Source organism: Aythya ferina (assembly GCF_964211825.1).
Source record: "Aythya ferina genome assembly, chromosome: 14".
Taxonomy (NCBI): Eukaryota; Metazoa; Chordata; class Aves; order Anseriformes; family Anatidae; genus Aythya; species Aythya ferina.
In genome coordinates, this window is record NC_140312.1 from 14,826,822 (window position 1) to 14,851,030 (window position 24,209).

Below are 24,209 nucleotides of genomic sequence, written 5' to 3' on the forward strand. Positions count from 1 at the left end.
CAGATTAATTTTTCTTCCTGTATAAAAATCAGACAGTTTTTAATTCAAGTGCCTGCAAATATTCGGGTTATTTTCCACATTTGCACATTACTGATTTACTGATGGCTCTGTGCAGAAAGGTTCTCGATGGTCTAGCATGTAACTTCTGGTGGAATATTTAGCTGTGCTGTAACTAAAACTAGCTTTGTGCTACCACTTGTACCTCTTGAACTGCACTTGAGTGAGCTATTACATCTGCTCTGAAGGATTCCTCAAATCCAACAATTTGATCAAATTCCTAATAAGTGAACAAAGATGGGGGAGGAGGGCAAAGTCCAACTTTTAAGCTGGTGTTGATGTTCCAGTGATGGTGCAGGAGACCTGCTAATGCCTTTGATCCAAAACAAAGGTGAAATTTTTCCAGGGCAATCAAATGCTCTCCTTTGAATGGAAATCTGTGTGCTTTAGTTGTTGATGCCAAACCATGAACAGCATGCAGTTGAAACTTTCACAGTGGAGAAAAATACATAGTTTTTTTTTATTTTAATATTAAATATTTATTCTGAAATGACCTATATTTTAATTATACTGGGCTTACCAAATTCTGGCAGTAAGATGGAAAGGAATACATGTACAACTTAGTAGACATACAGCTCTGGAAGAACTTGTCACTTCACCGATAGCTCTGCTTTCACAATAATTTCTAGAGGAACACTTAAAAAGTGTTTTTAATAAGCAGTGTTTAACATTCTAAAGGAGAAGCTCAGGAACAGTTATGGCATATATCTGTTTCACTGAGAAATGTAGTCTTGTCTTAGCTTTGTTGTTCTTACACAAAATGTTAAATGTAAACCCAATATTTTCGAAGTTGAAGTAAAGCACTACATGTGTCTGAAAAATGGCTTCCATGCTGTGTAAGTAGGATGTGTTTTTCTCCTTTTCTCTCTAGTTCTTGAAAGGTAAGCAGATAAGCAACTTTTGATATATTTCTATTAGCATTCAACTTTGGCATCTGACTTGTAAGGATCTTCAAGATCCCCACTTCCTATATGTATCACTTGGCAGCCACTGAAAACAATGGCAGACAGTAAGCTGTTGGGATAGCTTTTTCAGGTGTGATAACCACTGACAAATAAGTACAGGTGGATAAATCCTATGCTTGATATCCTTTCACGCTAGCTAGCTCAAGCTGTCCTATGTCTTTGGAGTTCAGTGTGAGCAACCTTATTATCTTGCAGTTAAATTCAGGGTGACAAGGCCAGTTCTAAATGAAGAAAGCAAAGCTCTATCTGTATGTCTCTGGAGACTTCATTATATATATTCTGAAAGTCATCATAATGCATTTAAGCAAATATTCAAACAATCATGTCTTAGTTTGGCAGGAGTGTAAATGGACTACTAATAATCACAAGATAAAGAGCTTTTGTTACCTTGAAATTTCTAACACCTACTCTGCCAAGTTTAATGTCATTAAATGAAGGTCTGTGAATATCTAGCTACTTCTGGTACACTTTGTCTTGTAGGGATAAGTAAATACGTCTGTAGGCATCAGAGCATAAGCTGAAAGATATGTGTGAATAATGAATGTGTAGCATGTATCTAATATATTTTGAATCAAGCATTTTGGAGAGAAAAGAAACAAAACAAAACCCACCAACCCACACCTTACTGTACATGTTTATTTTGCCTAAGAGAGGTTACCTATCAGCAATAGTCAGCCAGTATGAATGTTCTCTTTCTGAATGATTTTACCATCATTAGATTTTGGTAGAGTTATTAGAAAAGACACAGTCTTTATTAGTATATGTAGTTAATTTCATTTGGAGTTGAGTTTTAGAGTTAAAGCTGATCCCTTCTGTAACTGTTTTTGGTTATTTACTGTAAGAATCATAGAAACATAGAATATCCCGAGTTAGAAGGGACCCATAAGGATCATCAAGTCCAACTCCTGGCACCGCACAGGTCTGCCCAAAAGCTTAGACCAAGTGCACAGTCCAATAGCTTTCTAAATTCATACAGGCTTGGTGCAGTGACTATGTCCCTGGGGAGTCTGTTCCAGTGTGCAACCATGCCATCCAGGAGATCTTTCCTTGTAGAATGTTTTTTTCTTTCAATGTTAGTCATAGTCATTCAATGGTAGAATCAATGTACAAAATGCCTGCTGTATGTTTCTCTTGATTGTATCATTCCACATGCTATTACTCCACTTCTTTATCTGAAGACGTCTCTGTCCATTCTAGGAGTCTTTAATGTTTTTGGTGTACTACCCAGGTAAGAACTGAATGAGTATTTAGAGATTTCATTTTGGTTTACATGGCATTTACACAGTAAAACAGTTTAGCCTTTCTCTCTCTCTCTCTCCTTTTTTTTTTTTTTTTTTTTTTTTTTACCTGTTCCAGTTGTATCCTGAGCATGAAAGCATGCAAAGCTATTTAAAAGAACTCTGTTATTGAAGCATGTGTTGCTCTTCAAGGAGATGCTGCAGTAATATAACAAGATATCAGCCAAGCAGTTTGTGCTTGTGGAGTTGTAACATTCTTCTGATGATGGGTCAAAGCTTTATGGATGTTCACAGTGGCACAAACAACTCGTCTTTGCTTGGTGATAGTAGGATATTGAGTTGGTTACATCTGAAAGGTACTTTGCCTGTACATTTCAGCATACTGAGCTGTGATATCTAACTTACATAAATTTTCTCTTCCAGAAGCAGATTTGTAAAATTTGAATTCATGACATTGCCTAAGCACTTTGGGTCCAAAGTGCATTAATGCTTGTGCAGATGTGGATAATCTGCAAATGTTTAGTGATTAAAGAGCTTTGAGACACAGACGGGCATATGTGCGCATCCTCACATTCCATGAGCAATAGGAGCATAGTGTATCATGAACTGTTAGTAACAGTGCTTTAGTGGATGATGACTAACCTTGTAATTCCTGAATTCTGAATGGAGAGTCATGTATAGTGAACTGAGTCTCAAAAAGGCTTGTGACAGTAAACTTAAAGCATTAACAAAGTTAGGCAGAGAAGAGAAATACACTTTTAGTAGCATAGCAAATGATACACTTATTCCTGGGGTTTGTGCTAATAAAATGCTAAAAATGGAACAAGACTGAGCTGGGGAAAGGGGGTGGGGGGACAGGACACCTCTGTGATGGTGAGAACAGCTGTTCATCTCGGGATTTGATAGAGGCTTTGAGGAATTAATTTTTCTTGAGGAATTATTTTTTCAGTTCAGTGTACATTAATAACCTGTAATTGCTGATATCTGTGGAGAAGTATGGTGATGTTAGTCTTGTCATTGCTTTCCATAAGCCCTGAGAAGCCAACTACAATCTGCTTTTAGTCCATCCAATTTACTGAATGTTTTGGGTCTCCTAGTTTGAAGAAGAATTATCCTGATCTTTTTATATTACATTGTTGTTGATGAACAGTACCCATAGTCAGTACTGAACATAACAAAATAGATTAAAATTATCATTGCAGTGAGTGCATATGCTACCTAAATTGAGAAAACAGTCAATACTTTTAGTTTGTTTCCTCATTGTATTGTGCACAACTTGTAAAAAAAAAAAAAAAAAAAAGTTAGCAAGTTCTTGCTACATTAATGAATTTGCCAGGCCCTTGTGTTCATTTGTTACAGTGGGAGAAAAAGTTGAAACCATATTAATTTCACCCACTGAAGTGAATTCAGTATGTTACCATAAGGGTTTTGTGGTATTAGCTGGAAACAAACATATAAGCACTATAGGTCCTAATATAAAACATTCCGCAATGCAAACAAATATTTGGACTCTTTGTTGGTGGAAGGGACTTGCATTGTCATAGCTCACAACTGCTGTTTTGACTTTCTTTCTGTGGGAACGTGGCCTTACTGGATTTGTTGATATCATCTTGTATCTGACACTTGTCATAATATTTTTTTTCTAAGTTTCTGTTGAACTTGGTTCTATCATGTTACTTACGTGCTTGTGTGCTCAGCTGTTTTGCTCTTGTCCTCTGATGGGGAATGAGGTATCTTCTCAGAATCAGCAGAAAAGATCATTCTTTCCATGTGGCCATGCTCTTCCTTGTAAAACTTAGCAATTCATGCAATGAACACTGATTTGATTTTTCCTTATGGGAATGTTTTGGTGGTTATCTTGTGTCATAAGCCTTCTAAAACCTTTGTATCTGTACTCTATAAATAATAGAAAAAAAAATGTTTTTTGTTTTTTGTTTTTTGCCCTGACCTAAATTTGTAAGATATCCATTGTCAGGGCATAGATTTGTTCCTGAAACTGTTTTTTGACCTTAAGATTACTGAGAAATCTGTAGTTTATTTCATTTTTTTTTTTTTCCTGATGAGAAATCGTTCATATAGTTATTAAAGAAAGTGAATTAATTCGAGATCATGAATCACTCGGTATTTATTTTTTTCAACAACATAGGGTAAGTCACAGAAGTTACCTTTAGAGGATGAAGTTGTAGCTTTTCTTTAACATTGAATTCTATCTTGCCTATTATGTCTTGGAAATTGGCATCTCAAGATGGCTATCAGGAAGCTGTTGAAAAAGCTGCACAGATGGGTTCAGAGCAGCAACCCTTATTGATGTTAAAAATTCCTGGTGGTTCTTTGTTCTATTGTGAGTCACTATTTTCAATAAGTTCTCAATCTAGGTTGCAGTTGGCAAAGTGTGAAAATGACTCAGATGTTAAGACATTTAAAGCCTGTTCTGGAGGTCAGATGAAAAGATTACCAACTGTACTATGCTGAATAGCTTAAGGAAAACTGATTTTCAAATATGTAAAAATGGCTTTGGGGTAGCAATGCTGCTTGATTCCTATCAGCATGGAAACATTTTTGAAAATTCTTAATGAAGACAATAGTTCTAGCTAACGTAGAGGTTTAAACAGACATGAGAATTACTGCTGTGAGCTTTCCCTTATTTCTACCTGCATATGTACCTTAAGTACACCAATATTTTGCTCTCTAATTTGAGAGATTTGATGTCTTGAAAGGAAAAGCATGAAGTGGAAAGTGGAGCAGGGCACTATGTTCCTCTCATTTGAGTTTTCAGAAGTATTTTTTTTTTCTTTTCCCCACTTAGCCCAGCTTTTTTTTTTTTTTTTTTAAATTTAATTTAATTTTTTGTTGTATAATCAATCCAACTGCAAATTATGGAATGAAACAATGCATTGGTGGAAACCCAGAATTAAAGACCAGCTCTTTTTGTCAGGCACTCATAAATGTCTGTTAAGGGAAACTGCAGATGAGCCCTGACTATCTAGGCTGAATCTTTTATTTGATATTGGCTTTAAATATACAGCTTGAAAAGTAGATACTAGCAGTGATAATGCTGGTTGACACAGCTACATGACAGCTGACCAGGTAACTGGTAAATGAGCAATGCTTGGAGTACCCTTCTGAAACAGCACCACAGCAAGCACTTCCCAGCAGCAGTGACGCTATGGGAAACCAGGAGTGAAACCTTGCTGTGAGACTTGCCCGAGCACTGCCTGCAAGGATATGTGCCTACAAAAGGCACGTTTCCTGTTGTCTCTATATGGATGTGGCAAATTTGACACAGCAAAAATATGATAGTATTAAAATATAGTAGTGGATGTTGAGTCCTACAGTAAGGTTTGTTACCTTAATGGATCACAGGTTTGCTTGTGACTAACACCATGCTTAAAAGAATGTTGTTGCCGTAATGCTAATTACCAGATTGTGAAGTGATTTGAACATGTCTAGCCTAAAGCGTATAATTCTGAAATTGTCATGTATTCTGCACATATTTCAGGTGAGAGTTTGTTAGCTGATAACTTGAAAGTAACATGGGATAGGTAAGTGAAGGTGATGTTAAGATTTAATAATGGAAGTTGACAACATGACATGGAAAAATAATAGCCACAGTTCTTGGCCTTTTTTAGTTGGGCACTAATGACTTAAGTTTTAAAGAACAGAGTAAGGTGTATATAGCCAGTAATGTCAATCATAACTACAGTAAAGATAAATATTCTAGCAGGCTAAGTTACTTTGTGGGGAAAAACAAAATAAAACAAAAAACACTTCTGTTCTGTGACTTAGCCTTTTCTCCTGCATGTTTATGCTGATTAAGTATGGTAAAAAATAAAATTCAAATTCAAAATCCAGTGTCAAAAACCACAACAAGAAGCTATTATGTTCATGTGAAAATGCGAAGTGAAAATTTTGACTTCCAACCGATGTTTTAAAAGCCTTTATCTGGCAATTGGCTAGATCTGTCGCTTGCCTGTTTTGATTTATAAAATGCTACTTTAATTAGCTTGTCAGAAAATTTCACAGAAATCAGCTAAAATTACATTTGATGGCCTTGGCAGTCAAAGGTGCATATTTGCAGAAAATGAATTCTGTAATAATTTCTGATACCACTTTTTTGTGGCACAAGAAAGCAGTTGTTTCAGCTAAATGGTGGATAAATCATAAACTCAGTCTGATGAGGATGAGTAGGAATCCAGGCTTCTTATTGCATTTTCTTTTTCCTCAGTTGACCCTATAATCCAGTAGCAGAATAGTTTATTGCTTTCTTTTTGTGGTCTTACACCATCTTTTGATGTTTCGACACAGATGAGATACTAGCTTACTATTTTTTCTCAAATATTAAACTGGTTAATGATGGTTTAGCCACTTGTTATCTTGATCACTGGTCCCTGCTCAACCTACTTCAGATAGTTAAATATCAAGAAAAAGTGGACCAGCTGGTATTTTGTACTCACCACCTGGTACAGAATACAGGCAAAGCTGTTATGGCACAAACAACCCTAAACCTGGAGATGCTTAATATCCTACTTTTTTTTTTTTTTTTTAAGAGAATTTTTATTTCGTGGCTGTTTATCAGTGTTGAGCTGTGGCTCTTAGAACATGGAACAGTTGTGAATAACAGTATGGGAGGCACGTGCAATGAATCCTGCAATGTGTAATCAAAATTCCTATTTGCTGAGAGAAAATGAGAAAGAATAATAATTAAAAATCAGACTAACAGTGCAAAAGAAAATAATGGCTGATGATAAAATTGTGAATATTGGCTTACATTTGACAGTGATTATAGAGGAGTAAGGATGTTGCCAGACATTCAGCAATTACAATCAAAAGAAACTATAAATTCAATACCTCACTTACCAGCACAAGAACATATATAGATATGTATATATATAGGATAAAATGCAGTTAATGCTTAAATGATTCCATAGTATCAAGGTTGCCCTCAGTGGAAGTATTGTCTGCAGTGTGATAAACAACCTTATAATGAACCCAGAAAATGACTGGGAATTTACTTGGATTAAATAGATATTTAATCTTCCACTTCAAACGCTTTGTATGGAAGATGTTCAAATCCCTCATTCTTTGACTTGCTGTCCCTTTTCTACTCACTAGGCAGAGTATATACTGAGGAGTGCTGTTACAAATACTGACCTAGATTACTGTAGAATAGTGTACATCCACTATGGAAAATTCAAAATTATTTTCTCTAGTTCTTTGCTTTCAAATACCACACGCACTAAAAACATCCAAAAGGCTGAGAAAAAAAAAAATAAAAAAATAGAATGTCAGAAACAAGATGTCAGAAGGTTCACATTAGGAAAAATACTTCCTATTTACAAAATACTTCTGGTACCTCATATTTAATGTAGACTTAAATGTAGACTGAAAATAATGCTTGAAACATGGTTTGTAAAGCTCAGATTGTGGTATAACCTTGTGTGTGTTATGTGTGTTATGAACGAGTTAAGCGGAGGCCAAAAGGCTGACTTGCCAAGGTCAGAGCCCACAGAAACACAGTAACACAGAAACAAAACTAACAAGAACTAACACGGAAACAAAACTCAGGTTTTCTGGTTCCTGCTTTAAGCACTAGATATTTCCTTTCTGTAGTCAAAAGAATTTTGTCATGTTAGTGTGCTGACATGATGGGGATTTAGCTGTCTAAGCTATGCATTGAACATTATTAAGCTTTGGAAATGTTGTTGAAAACTTTTAATCGTCAAAGGTGGGGAACTACTATGCAATCTATAGATGGAGATGTGACCCATGATGTCAGCATGTGCTAAACGATACTTCACTTCTATGGCAGCATCTTTGAAGGAAAAGGTCTAGGAAGCTATGTAGGCTTCAAAGCAAGAGAGTTCTGTTTTGGTGTGTTGAGCTATGTTAACCATCCAGAACTGAGATAATGAAATGTTTTGCATAGTGGCAATAGCATAATTCATTCAATGTGGCAATCTCAACAGAGCTTAAGCAAAATCTCAAAATCTAAAGATTATTAATAGAAGCTTTGAAAGCTTTATTTTCTCTCTGCTGCAAAGACTTTGAGATTAGCTTCTTCTCCCAAGACAATGTAAGCTAATACATGTTTTTTTTCCATGTGAAAATGCCTTATTTTAGTTAATAGTGTGGAACTAGTCAAAACAAGGAGATTTGAAACATCTCTTTTAGGTTATGAAGTTGATGGTCTCTCCAAAGGATAGCTTTGTCTCAAAGTATGGAGTTGTTACCTCTTGTGCAAGAGAAGTATTCAACTGTGAGCCTATTGCTTTGAAAAACTTTGCATGTCATACTCTCCAAAGGCTGAGTGAAGAAGCCTGTGTTGGATCCTGTTGGATTTTTTTCCCTTTCCCCTTTTCTTTCCTCTTCCCAGCACCTTCTCTTTACTTCTGAAATACTTTCTGGGGTGAGAAAATGGACATGACTTATTTCCAAATGAAAATTTTCAACAGGAGGGTTTTTGTTGTTGTTGTTTTGGTTCTATGTGAAAGTAACCTCTAAATATAAGAAAAGATTTTTTTGTTTGTTTTGTGTTTGTTTGTTTGTTTTTTAATGTGGCGAGCTTTTACTGTTATGAACAGTGAAATTTCAGCTTGTTCATCCAATAATCTCTCCTGTAAATTGTACTGTTTTTTTTTTTGTTTGTTTTTGTTTTATTCGGTTCCACCACCAACAGTGTGTCATTTCATGTGTGTAGAGACTTAGTTTTCCTGTATGCTTAAGTACAAAGTATGCTTATGCCAGAAACTCGCAATACCTAGTGTATGAAACCAGTTTGTCTAGACTGTCCTACCTCTTGAAGGTAAGGTGTAGCCATGTACCTACTAACTCATGTTTTTAAAATATTTATTTATTTATTCTTTGCAGCACTGTCTGCACTGCTGGTGTAGACAGACATGAATTATGAATGATTATGCTCTGAATAAAAGAAAGCCAAATTTCCTCTAATGCACAATCTCTTAATTTTTTTTTCTGGCTGAAGCAAACCAAATGCAAGCTAAAGAAATATCATTTAATTGTTTTATAAACCAGTGAAGGCCATGGATTATATGTTTTAACACTCTAATCTGTCCTGGCAACCCATGCTGATATCTGCTGTGCCTTGCATCAAAAGTAACACTCTGAAAGGATGCTCTGCTGTTGCTTCCTTAGGTTTTCACATATTATAGAATTTATTTAAATGATTCAGATTTTCTAGCTAGTTCAGGATTCTCACATAAGCATATATACATTGGAAACAGAATGAAATGTATTAAAGATTGCTGCTATGTGCAAGCTGTGTTTGTATTGATTATTGATCTCAATTTAAGAACAAAATGCTCTTTTAGGTAGCTTTTATGCACTAAAAGTATGTAATAATAGGCATTGCTTTGCATTTTCCCCTCCTTTTCTCTAATGTTTACTTAAATACTTAGTGTGAAGCAGAAAAACCTGTAGAAAGCTGTATGTGGATGTGAACTATGTAACACAAAAGTAACTTAATAATTAATGCTTGATACTTGATGGAATATATGGCACAATAGCAGAGTGAATATAATGTGGATGATTTCTAGGTTATTTCTGTTGTATGAAAAAAATCTAATACAGCAGAACCTAATTTGATTTTCAGAGCTTTTAGTGAACCTTTTTTTTTTTTTTTTTTTTTTTTTTTGTTTCTTCATAAGCTATAATTTAAAATGCTTTAACACATTTAAAATGGTGAAGGGCGTGATCCATTTTCAACGTTAGTCATTTAGCTTGCTCCTATTTCCCAGTTGGACTTCATCTAGCAGAGCGATGGGGTATTAGGAACCAGCCTAAGGATCAGGGAAATTCTATACTGTCCATTATTAGAATTAAATTAACAGAATAAACTAATTCTAAATTTCAAGGACAATTGCAATGCCATCCCTGAATCTTAGCAGGAGAGCAAATATATGGCTTATTAAGTTTCATTCACAATCTTCTGCATAATTACTATGAATGGGAACCCCAATGTAGGTGGTAGAAATCCTGTTTAAGTTCTTTGCTGCTCTTTTTGCATATTTGCAGTGAATTACATTGTGACAGGTGAAATAGTGACATAAGTGTTCTTACATGGAATGATCTTCCTTATTCCCACATCTCAAAACAGGAATAGGTTTGTGAGGGAAGTCATGCAGACTGATAATCTTGAGGTTTTTATTCTGTCTGAGGGGAACACAAGACTGGCTTCAGTTGCTGGACTTCCTAATCCATCTTTTGTTTCATACCTAGTAGTAGTTGGTGTCTATAAACCCAATGGTTGCTTTTATTTTGTAGTTCAGCTTTTTTAAAAGCAGCTAATATTTATTCAACAAGCATGATATTTCAAAATAAAAGCACAGGTGAAAACATGTTTTGCTCAGCCTGACATGTTTTTAACAAGGAAAGTGAAACTTTGTTTTTGTAGTTATTAAAAAAATAATAATAATTAAAAAAAAAAAGTGAATTTACATATGTCTATATCTGTCTATCTCAAAGCCAATGTTTAGTATTAATTGGTTATGAACTTTTCCACCAAAATGGACATTGAAAGTCCTACTATCTTTACAGAACTTAAGGCATGAAACCCCTCAGGGCTCAGACAACTTATAGTGAAAACCAGTTTGATTTGGCATCAATTGAATCTATCTTCTCTGTGTTGAGATCTTGCTACCGTTTTTGACTGTAGTTTAACATCTTTTGCATATGTGTTTTAAAACATCGCAGGTTCGAAAAGGATTTAACCTCATGAAATGGGCGGCGTGCAGTAGGCAAGGAAGCCTTCAGGTTAAGATTTATTCTGCAGACCTTTACAAGGCGGCAGAATACCTGTTCGGGACCCTGGGGGAGCTCAGCAGCCACAAGAGGGCATCGTGGCACAATTTAGGCTCCGACTTTGGGATAGCAGCGCTCAAGTCCTGCTCTTGCTTTTAAAACAGGCATCTTGTAGTTCGTGCGGTGGTTATGGAAAACGTAACCGAATGCTTAGATGTTATGTGCTCTGAAATAATGTGGCAGTATTGACATCTGTCATGTTAAACCTATGCTCTATTTCTAGCTTCTAGTAAAAATCAAGTTCAAATTCCTCAGCATTGACAGGGTTGTCAAGTGTTAGCTTTATGTCCTTTTTAGGTAATGTACTGAGATACTTTATATAACTTTGTATATGTCACTGCTTCCCAAATGACTGCATCAGTGACTTGAAAATTAAGTGGAATTTGAACTTAGCATCTTTAAAATGCACACATCAACTCAGTCATGTGGCAAAGCATTAACCTCTGTGGTGGATGTGCTTAAGAGCTCCTCTTAGAGCTGTTCATGGAGCCTTGTCAGTTAAGTGGTAAGGTTCAGGCCTTGATTCTTTGGAAGTGATCAAAATGAGTCATTTCCCCCCCCACACCCTTCTAGTTTACTGCTGGTGATGGTAGAGACTCTTCTCTGTCATGCAAACAGTCCTGCAGGATGAGGTTCTGTGATGGTCTCTTGTTGCCTGGACCAGGGCACTGTATATTTGGATTTCTTAATCCAGTCTTTTTTTTTTTTTACCCATAAATTCTCAGATTTCAGGACTTCATCCAGCTGATCAGACCTTGCTACAGTTCCCATCAGACCTCTAGACAACTCACTATTGTCCATGCAAAAAATGGAAGCATTTGGGAGCCGTTGGATTTACTGCACACGTGCAAGCCACATGTACAACATAAGTGAAGTGAGTGCCATGTTTCTCAGAAATGTCACACTTGCTACATAGCGTGTGCACTTGCATATCTACCCAGAGAGTGCCTGACAAGAAATATGGTGACGTTATGCATAGTACACCATGTAATGTGTCTTGAAATTAACTCTAAAACACTTTTAGTGCTTGCGTGTTTTGTGAAGAAGCTGTTGGAAGGTCAAAACTGTTTAGAGAAGTGATTTTAGTTCCTTCTCCCCAAGTCATTGTCATGATCTTCTGTTTTTGTTCACCCCATCTTTCCACTGATTCCTGGACTTGGTGTTCTTCCAGTATTTAGTAAATATTTTTATTGAATCTGTTTGTTTTCTTGTGTTAAATAGACAATTTCCAAATTGATGCAAAGATGTTCTAAATGCACTGAACCAGTCATTTCTAAGAGAGAGGACTGTGTTTCTTACCACAGAAGCAGCAGGCAAGATTTAAATTCCTGCTGGGTAGAGAGTACACCTTTGATAAACTTGTCTGTAAGGAGTGTAACATATTGAAATGTTGGTCACTTCTAATACTTGAGGAGACAATATGGATAAAAGCTGTTCATCTTTAGATACCTTCATAAAATAGCTTATATGTGTTTAACTGAGTATAAATACAAAACACTGTCAAATAAGAAGCCTTTTATAGATTCATATTCCATAGATATTCCATGATCTGTGTCATTTTGTGGTTTTGTGTGACACATGCTCTACCCTGTGCTAACCATATACTATAAGATGAACAGGGACTGGTTTGCCAGCTTCTAGTAAGTGCCAGGAGCAGGAAGCCATAGTGGGTATCTAAAAGGAAAACAGCAGAGCCAATGCTACTTTTCTGTGGTGTGCCTTGATAAAACATAACCAGATCCGTTAAATGCTGTTTTAACTGGAATATAGGACAACATGACTCAGTTTTTATAATGTTGAAGTGTGTTTGAAGGGTAGGCTTGACTTTTGGCTCAGCTTTCTTTCTGCTATTTTGTCTGATTTACCTGTGCTCTTTGAAACAAATTTTTGGGGAGAGAAACAGGGAAACATGGCATGTGGGGGCTGCTATGGATGATCATATCAAGAGGTTGAGGGAATCTTTTCAGCGTTTCTTAGAATTGGAAGCTCTGCAGAGCTGAATATTAGTAGCTTCAAAAATAATTATAGCATAGGGTGGTCACATATGCATTACCTATAGTTTAATTTACTTAGTATTCAACACTTTCTGTATCTCTGTCCTGAGGGGGGAATATGTGTCTCTCCATAGGGCCATCTTTGAAGTGGGAGGAGGCTTGCTAGTAGACCAGAACCAGAAGAAATCTTTCTTTGGACTGTTGTCGCCTGGCTGCTGAGGCAAGCTAAGTTCTGACAAAAGTATTTTCACTGCTCGAATGGGCTAAGGATGTCTACCTTTGTAGACATCCTTTGTGTGTGGAGGAGACTTCAGAGCTTTCAGAGTACTTTGTCTTGCTAAGCAGTGTAATTTCTGTCATCTGGCTGAACCAGCTGTTCCTTGTTCAAGAGCTGATCTCTTGTAGACTAACACTTGACTGAGGGCGCTTGCCTCAGAATAGATAGTGATGAGTGTCAGTGACATGCTTGGGGCTGGCTGTGCTTTTGCCCTCTCAAGAGGGTAAAGGGGTGGGATATGGATTAGGCTGCTGCAGTTAGCAGTGCTGCCTTGGGTACTGTAAGAGCAGAGTGCGGTTTGTTACGGCTGGCTCTGCCCCTCAGTTTGTTAATGCGGGAGCTTGAAGTGATCTTCCTCGGCCCTTTGCTCCAGAAAAGGAGAGGCTTATCTGGGGATCCAGACAGAATTACGCCCACCTTCTCCAACCTCAGCCTCCTGAAGATTAGGGAGAGGTGGAAGAAAAGTATTTTTTAATCTTTTCTGAAGCAGCTTAAAGTGACTGCTTAAAGGGGTGACAGTTGAGTCTCTCTGTGCACTTTCAGACCTTGTGGGACTTGTCACCGAGCCTTTTTGCATTGGATGCAGTCTAAGGGCCACTTAAATGAGCTTTGAGTCTAGGCATGTAAGCAGTTCAATCTTAAGCCTTGATCCAAATGGCTTCTATTTAAAAAAGAAAAATTGTCATGGAAATAATTCCCTATAAAATGAGAAAATCTCTTAATGACTTTTTATAACTGCTTTTTTCAAAGACCAGAACAGGAGAGGTGAGGGTTCATCAGCGGTCTTACATATGCTGTTTGGCCAATTCCTTTTCACTGGGAAATGCTCCATAGTGTCAGATCTTTCCTTGCTGGAGAGGGCAGCAGCAAGTGGCTGCACAGATGGCTGTACTGGTGGACATAGCATGGTTTGGGGCAAAGCCAACTCTCAAGGTAGGCAGGAACGCCTTAGATGATTACAAATGTCAGTCATCAAGGTGAGGTAAATGGAGCCAGAAATGAACAGGTATTTAAGGTGTGCTACTGCACAGTGGAATGCCACGTCCATATCTTATAGTGAACATCTTTGCGTTTTTTTCCTAGAAGCCCTCACCTAGAATACTAAACTTCTATGTTCATAGAAAAACACATTTTGAGCAGAGCCTGAGAACTTGAATCCAAACGTAACTGAACCCTGTAACATCTTTGTTGGAGGTGGCTGTGGGAGCTTCAAGGGACTGCTGGTCTGGTTCTTTGTGGGACCGGGGAAATGTGTGCTATCCCTATCTGCATGAGCAAAGCCTTGCTTCCACTGTCATGGGCCACTCCTTGGTGATGTAGAGGCAGAACAACTGTTGTCCATGCAGTATCTTTATTAGCAATGTGTTATGCATAAGTTTGCCTTTGAAACTGTCTTTAGGTGTGCAAAGTAAGGAACTGAGTATTTTGAGAGGGTTTTTGTGACTTGTATACAGCAGCTTTACTTTTTTCATCCTGTTAATGGTCTTACGACTTGGCTTGGGAAAATGCTGATTTGCGTGTCTCCCATTACTCCAGTTCTTCCAATCGATCTCTAAATGTCTATGGACTTTTAGGGCACCCTGTTTTTGCGTGTTTTTTTTTTTTTTTTTTTTAAACACACTTTGGCTACAAGGTGATGAGCAGCGCCGTCGGTCAACCCCCTGCCGGACCTATGGGGTGACTGCGTTCCGCCTGCCCTCCTTTCCCAAACCTCGCTTGCCTTCGGCCTCTGATGAAGGGATGAAGGTGTGGAGAGGTGAAGGGGGCCACCTGCGCGGGGGCAGCGCGGGGCCGGGCGGTGAGCGTCCGCCCGCGGCCGCCAGAGGGAACTCGGGGAGTGCGGACGGGGCGAACAAAAGGCGGAGGAAGCCCCGAGCCCCCCGCAGCCCAACTCGGGGCCGCGGCGTGGGGGCGCCGAGGGCCGGCTCGGGGCCGCGGGCTCCGACCCCAAACACGGAGCTTGTTGGAAGGGGGGGAAAAGAGGCGGGGGGGTGGGGGTCACCCACACACCGGTGGGACCCCCCGGCTCCAGCGCAGCCCCGCACTCCCCCCTCCCTCCTCTCCGAAACTTCAGCCGCCGCCTGACGTCAAGGTCCCCGCAGCCAATGGGCGCCGCGGGTGCGATTTTGGGAGGGGGTGTGTGTGTGTGTGCAAGGGGGCCCCCCCTCGCCGCGGGCGCTCGCCCGGCTGCCGTCCGTGCCCGGTGCAGGGGAGCGGGCGGGCGGGAGGCAGGCAGCGAGCGCCGCCCCCTCCGCCCCCCGGCCGCCCCTCGCCGCCTCCCGGTCCCGGCTCCGCCAGCGCGGGGCTGCGGGGGAGCGGCGGCGGCAGCAGCGAGCGCTGCAGGCAGCGCCCCGGGGGCTTTTACCTGCTGTGCCCGGCTCTCACCTTCCTGCTGCCCGGCTCGTACCTGCTGCCCCCGGCGATGCGGAGCGGGGGAGGCTGCCCGGCACGCCTCCGCCGCTGAGGGATGGTCGGCGGGTGGGCACCGCCGCTTCCCCTTCATCCGAGGACGCGTCTGGCTCCAGCCGGGTTGAAGTCGCTGCCTTCTGGTACCGCTCGTAAATAACAGGAGGAAACCTGAGCCCGACAGGCGGTTCCCCACCTTCTTCCACCTAACGTAACCCTCGCAGCCGCCTTTGAAGGTTTGCTGGTGCTCCGGCGATGATGGCAGTGGTGGGTTCCCTTGGGCTGTACTAAGAGCCTCTTGTTTTCTTTTCCCTTCCTTCAGAGAGGCATTTCATCTTTAAGGGCCGGCTGTTCGCGCACACTTTTGTACCCGCTGAAGTGCTCAAGAAACCATGTTGGCTGGTGGAAGAAGCGCGTTTTTGTGCCTTGGAACGATCTTGAGCTTTTGGAGCTCCGCAAGTTGGATGCCTGTTGGAGGATGCCCACATAAATGTACGTGCATTGCTTCCAACGTGGATTGCCACGGACTAGGACTCAAAACTGTACCGAGGGATATTCCCAGGAATGCAGAGAGACTGTAAGTAATAAACGTTAGGGGCTCCTCGAGTACTTGTTCAAACACCTGGGATGAATTTCTCAACACCTGCCTATCAGCGCGGAGTACATAGTTACAGCAGTTTAACTAATGAAACACGGATTAATGTTTTCAGGAGGGAAGGGGAGGAGCTTTTCAGAAGTTACAGGTATCCTGCTGCTGCTCTTGCTTTAAAACAAAACCAAACACTAAACCCAGCATTTTTTGGAGCTTCATAGTATTTTTTATTTATTTATTTTTTTCTCCTCAGTTTAATAACCGCTGATTGGGATCTTGTTGATTGGGTTTTGCAGTGACTTGCATGTAATGGAGCTTAGACCTCTACCTGGAATGCTCCCAGCAATAATCATTGTCAATGCAAACACCAATTTCATATGCAATTAGAAACCTGGATGTTTTCACCTGGTGGCTGGTAGCAGTTTCTCCTTGCATACTTTCACAGCATGGTGACTTCATCACCATGGAAAAATCGACTACTGCTATAAACTAATTCAAATGGATAAGAGGTCACATTAAAGCAGTCTCTAGTTTCTGTCTTAAACTGCCAAAGTCACTGTTATGAGGAAGCTGGTTATTTACTTTTTAATCTACTTTAGAGTTTATGCTAGCAGTGTAATATTGTGGGGTGCTTCAGACCTCAGCACAGGAGAATGTAATCAGTGTGTGCAGACAAAATTTGTATTATTATTTTATTTTGTTTTTTAGTGGACTGAAAGCAAACTTTTGAGATCCATGATACTGTTCTGGCACTCATTTGGCACAGAGGACAGCATCTCTGGCTTTGCTTAATGCACAGCATATGGCATACTTCAGAGAATGCCCAGTGCTAGATATGAAGATGTCCAAAGTGGAATCTTAAACAGAGCTTCAGCGTGGCTCTGCGCTGGGCTCCACTGATGGTCTAAGAGAAGTGCAGTTAATCGTGCCTTATGTAGATTAATGGATAACTTAAAATGTTTTAAAACTTGCTGGCAACAACTGCTTATTCTATGGCCTGATTTCCTGTTTTATTTCCTTCTGGGCCATAGACATGGGGGAACTTCAAGCGTATTTTCCTGAAGTAAGAAAGCTAAACTAGGTTACAAAGCTTTCATATATAGATGCCTTTCAAAGGCTAAGTTCTGTTCCAGAGGGAAATTTTATAGCATCCTTGAAGGTTTCTAAATTACTTTTATAGTGCTGAGAGATCTTAAACGATAGCAATGTGCAGATTTCTTCCTAGGTTGTTCTACCATATTTAATGTTTTGTGGCCATATCAGCCTTCTTTTCCACCCCAGCCATGTGAACAACAGCTTTCAGATAACTGTTACAGAAAGCTTAACTTCTATGCACAAAACTCTGTACTTTCTAAAACTGATGGGTAGCAACTTGGCAGTTTGGAGACCAACAAAACCCCAAAGCCAAACAAACACCACCCCTCCCAGGCTGGTAGTATACCAAGCCAGTGAGAGTAAGTGTAGCTGTGTGATAACACAAACATTTTGTATGCTTCATTGGTGGGGTGTGTTTGTTTGGCTTAAGAGTCAAGGGCTGGGATAAAACATTTAGATTTCAGGTTAGAATAATCCACAATACAAGGTTAGTTGGCCACCTGAGAACTATTTAAAGAGCAATACAGTAATTTGTAATTGTCTGTGTTTTACCAAGGCTGAATTCACTGTGTAACTAGGTTTCCTTTGTGAGAACGTACTTAATAGAGATGTTAACTTTCCTTGCCTTTTGTGAGAAGCCAAGCTGAAAGAGGAAGTTTTTTGGCCTTGGCATGTTAAGTGTTAAAAAGAATGAAAGAACGTGTAATTACTGTGCTCTTGGTCCTGATAATTTTTGGTATAGTTTACAGATTTAAGTTTTAGATTAATGTCTGCATGATGAACAATTCTATTTCACAATATTCAGTTTAAATCTTTAACCTCAGAGATAATCTACTGATGAGCGATATATATATATCTATGCTCCGTTTTTTTTTTTTTTTTTTTTTTTTGGTTGGTTGTTTTTTTTCCCTTTTTTTAGGAAATAGTGTATTATTGGAGCATTCAGTGGCTGAAACCTTGTGAAAATAACATACAGAGGATCATGCAGTATTTAAAAATACAGAACATGTTACTAACTTCACTTTTTATTCTCTTAGCCTGCCATGAGCATTGCACTGTTTTTGTAAAGTTCACTGTCGTCTTCAATACAGCAGTGGTTTAAAGCTTGTATAAATTCTTTTAAATATAGATTGCTGCTAATTGCACTAACTTGAATTTTCTACTGTGATCTTTAGAGGGAAAGACCTTATATTCTCTTGAGTCTAAGTTCTGTTCTTAGGTAAAACATCAGTCAGCCACTGGATATATCCAAGTATCTCATTTTCTCTGTGGTCCATGGATTCCTCTATCTGTGACATGACAGTGGGTTGGTATGCAGTCTTAGCTAGTTTAACTCAAATGAAAACAAATTGATTGCATCTGAAATGGCAAAGATACTTTAGATCTCAGAAAAAGTGTTTGAATGCTGGGAAAATAATTCAGACAAGTTTCTTGAGGGCCACACAGCAAGTGACTTCTTAGACTCATGTTGTCTTCTGTCTGCACTCTTTTGAGGTAAAAAATCCACCTACCAGTTCAAGTTGGAAACTTTTGGCTTTAATTAATAAGAGATCTAACAGCACCACTTAAAATATTTTGCCACCAAACTTTTAGAGTTATGTTTGTACAAATGTTACAGAATGTTTTGGACACAGGAGCCAAGTTAAATATTATTTAAATTTGCATTAATATGAAACCCAAGAAAGCTAAAAGTATAACATGAAAAAAAAATGATAAAAAGTCTTAAGGGGGGAAACATGTCTTCTTGAGAAGTTCTATTAAATAAATTAGTGAACATCTGATATTGCAAGAAATGAACATCACCAGAGCTTTGATTACTCCTTCTTCATAATAAATGTGATGTGTGTTTTTCTTTTTTTTTTTTTTTTTTTTCAGTGCTTTGAAGATGCAGTTTTTATAAATAGTTGTGCCTGTGATTTATATCTTGAAGGGAATTCACAGATTAACCAGTGATCACAGATCATACAACTAACCTAAAATTTTCTTTATACAGTTTCATCTTTAATAGTAGCTTTACAAATATAGCAAGTAGCATTAGGTTTGTGCTGCAGTTTACCTTGTTATTACGTTCTGTGGCAGTATCCTATTTGTCTGGTGTAGACTGTAGTTTTTAAGAAGTTAAGTCTCATGAAGACCTAAAAAGCGCAATGAATGTTGTATGCTACTGGTTCAGAGATGATTCAGTCTGGAGAAAATAAATGAGTGGGGAAACAAATGTGAGTAAGTTCCAGGAATCCCTGGAATAACCTATGTCTCACACATATGCATCTTGGACCTGCTTTCATGTCTATCTCTTCCTGTGTAAGTGCAAGAGTAATATAGCTGACCTTCCAGTTTGTTAGTAGTTACTGATCCATTCCACATTTGCTGAGTAACTTAAAATCCTACCAACAGGGTTAGAGTTAACTGTTAGGGGTGCATGCAATGATTGTTACATCCAAGTTCTGCAACCGAGAAAATGTTCTGCACAAATAATGGAGGCAGAAATCACAGTTCTGAAATTAAGATTATGTAAATGCATCCATAAACATCTTGAATGTTTTACCTTTCTGAAACGTTCCTTAGGACTGCTTCCTCAGACTTCTGTCATCAGAGTTTGTTTCGCAGTGCTTCAGTTCTTATATGTGCTCTGTATTTGTATAATTTTCTTCTGTAGATGTTTTCTATAGATGTGGAGTATTATACATGTGTGTTTTTATAACACTTAGTGCTGATAGTCAAGTTTAGTTTGAAATGGTGTAAATGTAATGAGCAGATCAAAGCCACTTGATTAATGGTTGCTGTGTTCAACAGCTCTGAAAGGAACAAGTGAAATGGACAAACTGCTTAGGGGTGTTGGGTCAGTGTGTGTTTTCTGGTTGAATATGAAGGATGAGTCTCTGCATTTTTCCTCCCACTCATGTCTAGTTCTCTCTCTATTATAAGCACATTGTGTGTGTGTGTATGTATGTAAGAGTATACATATATACATACATTTCTTTGAAGAATTTAGTCATGTTGAGTACTTCAATTTATACTTCTGGCTTGGAATCTGTTTTAATTGATAGCTCTTGTATTAATTTTGGTCTTTGTTTTGTCTTTTACTTTGGAGGATTCTTTACCTTTCTAAATTGATAAAGTTTGCAGGACTAATCTGTTCTGTGCTTTGCCTGAGTAACTAAATTGAGTATGTCCACATTTAGGTGCAATTTAGAAGCTTAGTCATCTGCTTACTCTGGAGTTTTCATGTGGTCTGGGGTTTGTTATACAAATATATTATTATGGTGGTTTTGGCCTAGGTGCATGTAGCTGCTAAAATTGCACTGTCTTATGTCTTCAACTTCCTCATTTTTTCTTTGAATTAAATCTAAACTCCTGTCTTGGATGTTTCCATATTATAGTGGAATACAGTGTTAAACACATGCAAATATTATATTGACTTGTACATTGACTTTCTGTTTTTCTAGGATTCTTCCCACTAGGGAGTAGCACTTGTTTGTGTAGTAATAATCTCCAAAATCCTGCATGGGGCCTTTTTTTCCTCCCTCTAGGGAATGTGTCAATGAGTAGACATGCATGGCTTTGGCTTCGAAGAGCTTGCTGTCAAAGGTAATGATCTTGGGAAAACTTGACTGAGTTGCTTAATTTAATTTGGCTAATTTCCCTTTACTAACTTAATGCTGACTGCTTGTGCTTCACTGAATGTGGAAATGAATTTACAGGGGATCAGAGTCTTGTGCTATTAAATTTGTTACCTTGTTTTGAAGTGATCGAAACAGGAAGAATGATGAAATTAGCTATTATAATTCTGGTAGCTACATAAGGAAATAATGGCCATTGTCATGCTGTCTGTAGTCCCCACAGATTTGGCTAGGATTCTGAAATCCAAGGAATCAGATTTAGTGCACATTTCTTAATGAATGAGGCTACTCACTTTTTTTATGATCTTACCTTTGTGGCTGAGTTATTGATTCATGCAAAAGAATTAGAGGAATGGCAAATAACCCCTCTAAAGAACATCTATCTTGTTTTATGTAGTCCTAAAGTACAGACAAGATGTAATTTTTTCTTTCTGGAATTTGTGTGTGTTCTTGGCAGGGGAGTGTGTACCAAAGTCAGTGTAACTCACCTGTATAAATGGATAATGATACAGAAAATAAATAAATCCTACTCTTGTGTTCTTACAGATATCTGTATAAAAAAATCCTTGATTTTAGTTGATTGTTATGAAGTCATTTAAACTTCATGGGGAGTACTGTCAGTAGTCTTTTGGAACATAACTGCCATGCCTGTTTTATGTATGTTTCTTTATAGCTCAAGCATTGCCATTTAGGTTTAAAACAAAGATAACCTGTTCTTCATGGACATTAACATGTGATATGACTTGCTGTCTGTGTTTTAGTAATATCTATGCTACTCTTTAGCTTCCATAGATCAGAAAGAAGATAGTTTTCCCACATAATCTCACAAGATGATTGGGGTAGCCATGTGGATTTAGCACAACATCCTGGCACAAGATTCTAATAAGGATATGCAGTGAATGAGTTTAGGCAATTTTACAGTAAGAATTGGGCTTGTTTACTGGGAAGACAGTTCAGGAGACTTAAATCAGGATACGCTCTATACCACAAGCTAATAGCTCAAATGACTCAAAACTTCATTGTTATAACACTTTTTGATATTGTTCCTGTGGTGTCCACAGTGCTTGCTTTTTTTCCTTTGTCTGCCTGTTGCTGCAGCTAATCTTTAAAAATGAATAGCTTTTTGCCTGGTGGTGGTCTAGTAGGATCCATTTGTCCTTGATTAGAAGATTGAATCATCCCTGAAGTACTATGGAGAATGGAAGCCATTCCTTAAATATTGCAGTTATGTTGGCTTACACTTGATCCACCAGGAATGAATGGAAAACAGTTCTGCTCTGGGTTCAAAGTTAAAAACTGTCAGGATTCTTTCCTATTCACAACTGTACATCTGTTTGTTTTTCTCATGTATCGTCTGCTAAAGTCAGTGTAAATTTCTAATAAGTTTTCTGAAGACTGAGCTTGAAGTGAGCTTTCTTTCACCATGGCTGAGTGCTGCAGAGACCATTCAAGTAATGTTTCAAGCAAAGAAAGTAATTTCATTTGTGTTTAATGTAATTAAAAAGTAAATCACTCTTCCCCCTCAGTAAATTTGAATCTTTTTTTTTTTTTTTTTGTTATTTACCTATTTCTCTAAATTTGAACCTACGAAATCTAAATCTTTCTACTGAAGTAGCATAACTAAATGCAATTCTGAATGAATGTGAACTGCAAGTTGTGCAGCCACTTACCTTCAAAAGTGCCTGCAGCCTCATGAGAAAATAAGTTTTAGGAAACTCTGTGATTAAAGAGATGATCCCTCTTTCCTAAGTAACCCTGAAACACTCAAAGGAGTTAGGAAGAGCACGTCTGATACGGGACTTCAATTCTGACATAAGCTTCACAGTGTCTTGTAATACTGCAACTACTGAATTATCTCAGATGTTGTGTTAACCTTTGGAAGAGGTTGTGGAATGTTCTTCATAAGTAACCTAGTGCCTCTTAGTTCTTTTACCTGTTTGCTCTCTGCAAGTACAGATACTGGATCAGGTCAAGAATTTCTGTGGCACAAAGTTGAAACACCTTTCAGCAGCTGGGGACAAACTGAGCCCGCGTGCCAGTATGCTTCTCCAATGCTAGCAGAGTTTGTATTAAATTTAAGTAGAGGCAACTTTTGTCTTGAAGCTGTAGGAACAAACGTGAATCCTCCGTCTTGCTGTTCAACAGCTCCCTGAAGGGGAGCTCTCTTCCTCTTTAGGTTGTTTTTCCACCCCTGCAAAGACAAAACAATGTTTTATACTCATCGAGTAGAGAAAAAGCAAGCTTCTAGCTTCAAGTGAGGAAGGAAGGTGTCAAGATAACTGGGGGAAAAACTCATGTAAACATCAAATGACAAAGCTACCTGAAGAAAAATTATATTGGCAATGGCACTAGAATGAATGTGACATTCATTTAGGTGATTGTCTATCTGTTTGTTCATGTTCCAAGGAGGTGTAGATGAGCAAGCAGTCTTGTTCAGAAAACATTGTATAAAGGTAAATATTGTGCCCCATGGTCTTGTGAAGTCTTTGATAAGTCTGTAGAACATGCCTTGTCTCCTTTCTGCTCCTTGGATAACAGGAAGTTCCTTCTCATTCTTGTTGATTCAGCTATATTATTGTAGTTTAGTATGGATTTAAGTTTAGGGTCTGCTGTTATCATTCCTCTCCCTTTTAAGTTCAGTAACAGTGGTTTTTTTTTTTTTTTTTTTTTTTTTGACAGTGTATGGCTGTATCAATTTGACTGTATTGGTTTATTTTTTTAAGTAATTCTCAGGATAAGGAAGGGCTGGGCTCTAGTAATTTTCTATTTGTGACATGGACCAAGAAGTTTTGTTTTCAATATTTTTCAATTCTTTACTCAAGAGACCCATAATGTTTTATTTTCAGATCTTCTTTTGGTGTTGTCCAGTCAGATGTATCATTTAATGTTGAATGGCTTTCAGGAATGGAAAGAACTTGTTCTTTTCCACTGGGAAATGGCCTTGTAAGCAACTGGCATTTTTTGTAATGGCACTAAATACATAATAGATCTACTCTCCCCCTATTATAAGGGGGATAGGTCTGTTGTCTTGTACTAGCAGAGTAAGTTTTGGATGAGTTCTGAGATCCATATCTGTAAAAAGCTGATCCATATCAGCTTTTTTTTTTTTTTTTTTTTTTTTTTACCCCAACTGAATCAGTTGTCTCTG

General features: G+C 38.5%; 1 protein-coding gene across 2 annotated transcripts in view; it reads left to right on the forward strand.

Moving 5' to 3' along the window:
• The first annotated feature begins 15,559 nt into the window (after nt 1-15,559).
• SLIT3 (slit guidance ligand 3) overlaps nt 15,560-24,209 on the forward strand; it is a 515,559-nt gene continuing 506,909 nt past the window's right edge. Inside the window, exons 1-2 of one of the 2 annotated variants that reach the window (XM_084535767.1) lie at nt 15,560-15,990; nt 16,077-16,331. In XM_084535767.1, coding sequence (XP_084391893.1) covers nt 16,147-16,331 — 185 coding nt within the window. In that variant the 5' untranslated portion in view covers nt 15,560-15,990; nt 16,077-16,146. The remainder of the gene's footprint in view (nt 15,991-16,076; nt 16,332-24,209) is intronic. The other variant, XM_084535765.1, reaches the window with a different exon arrangement.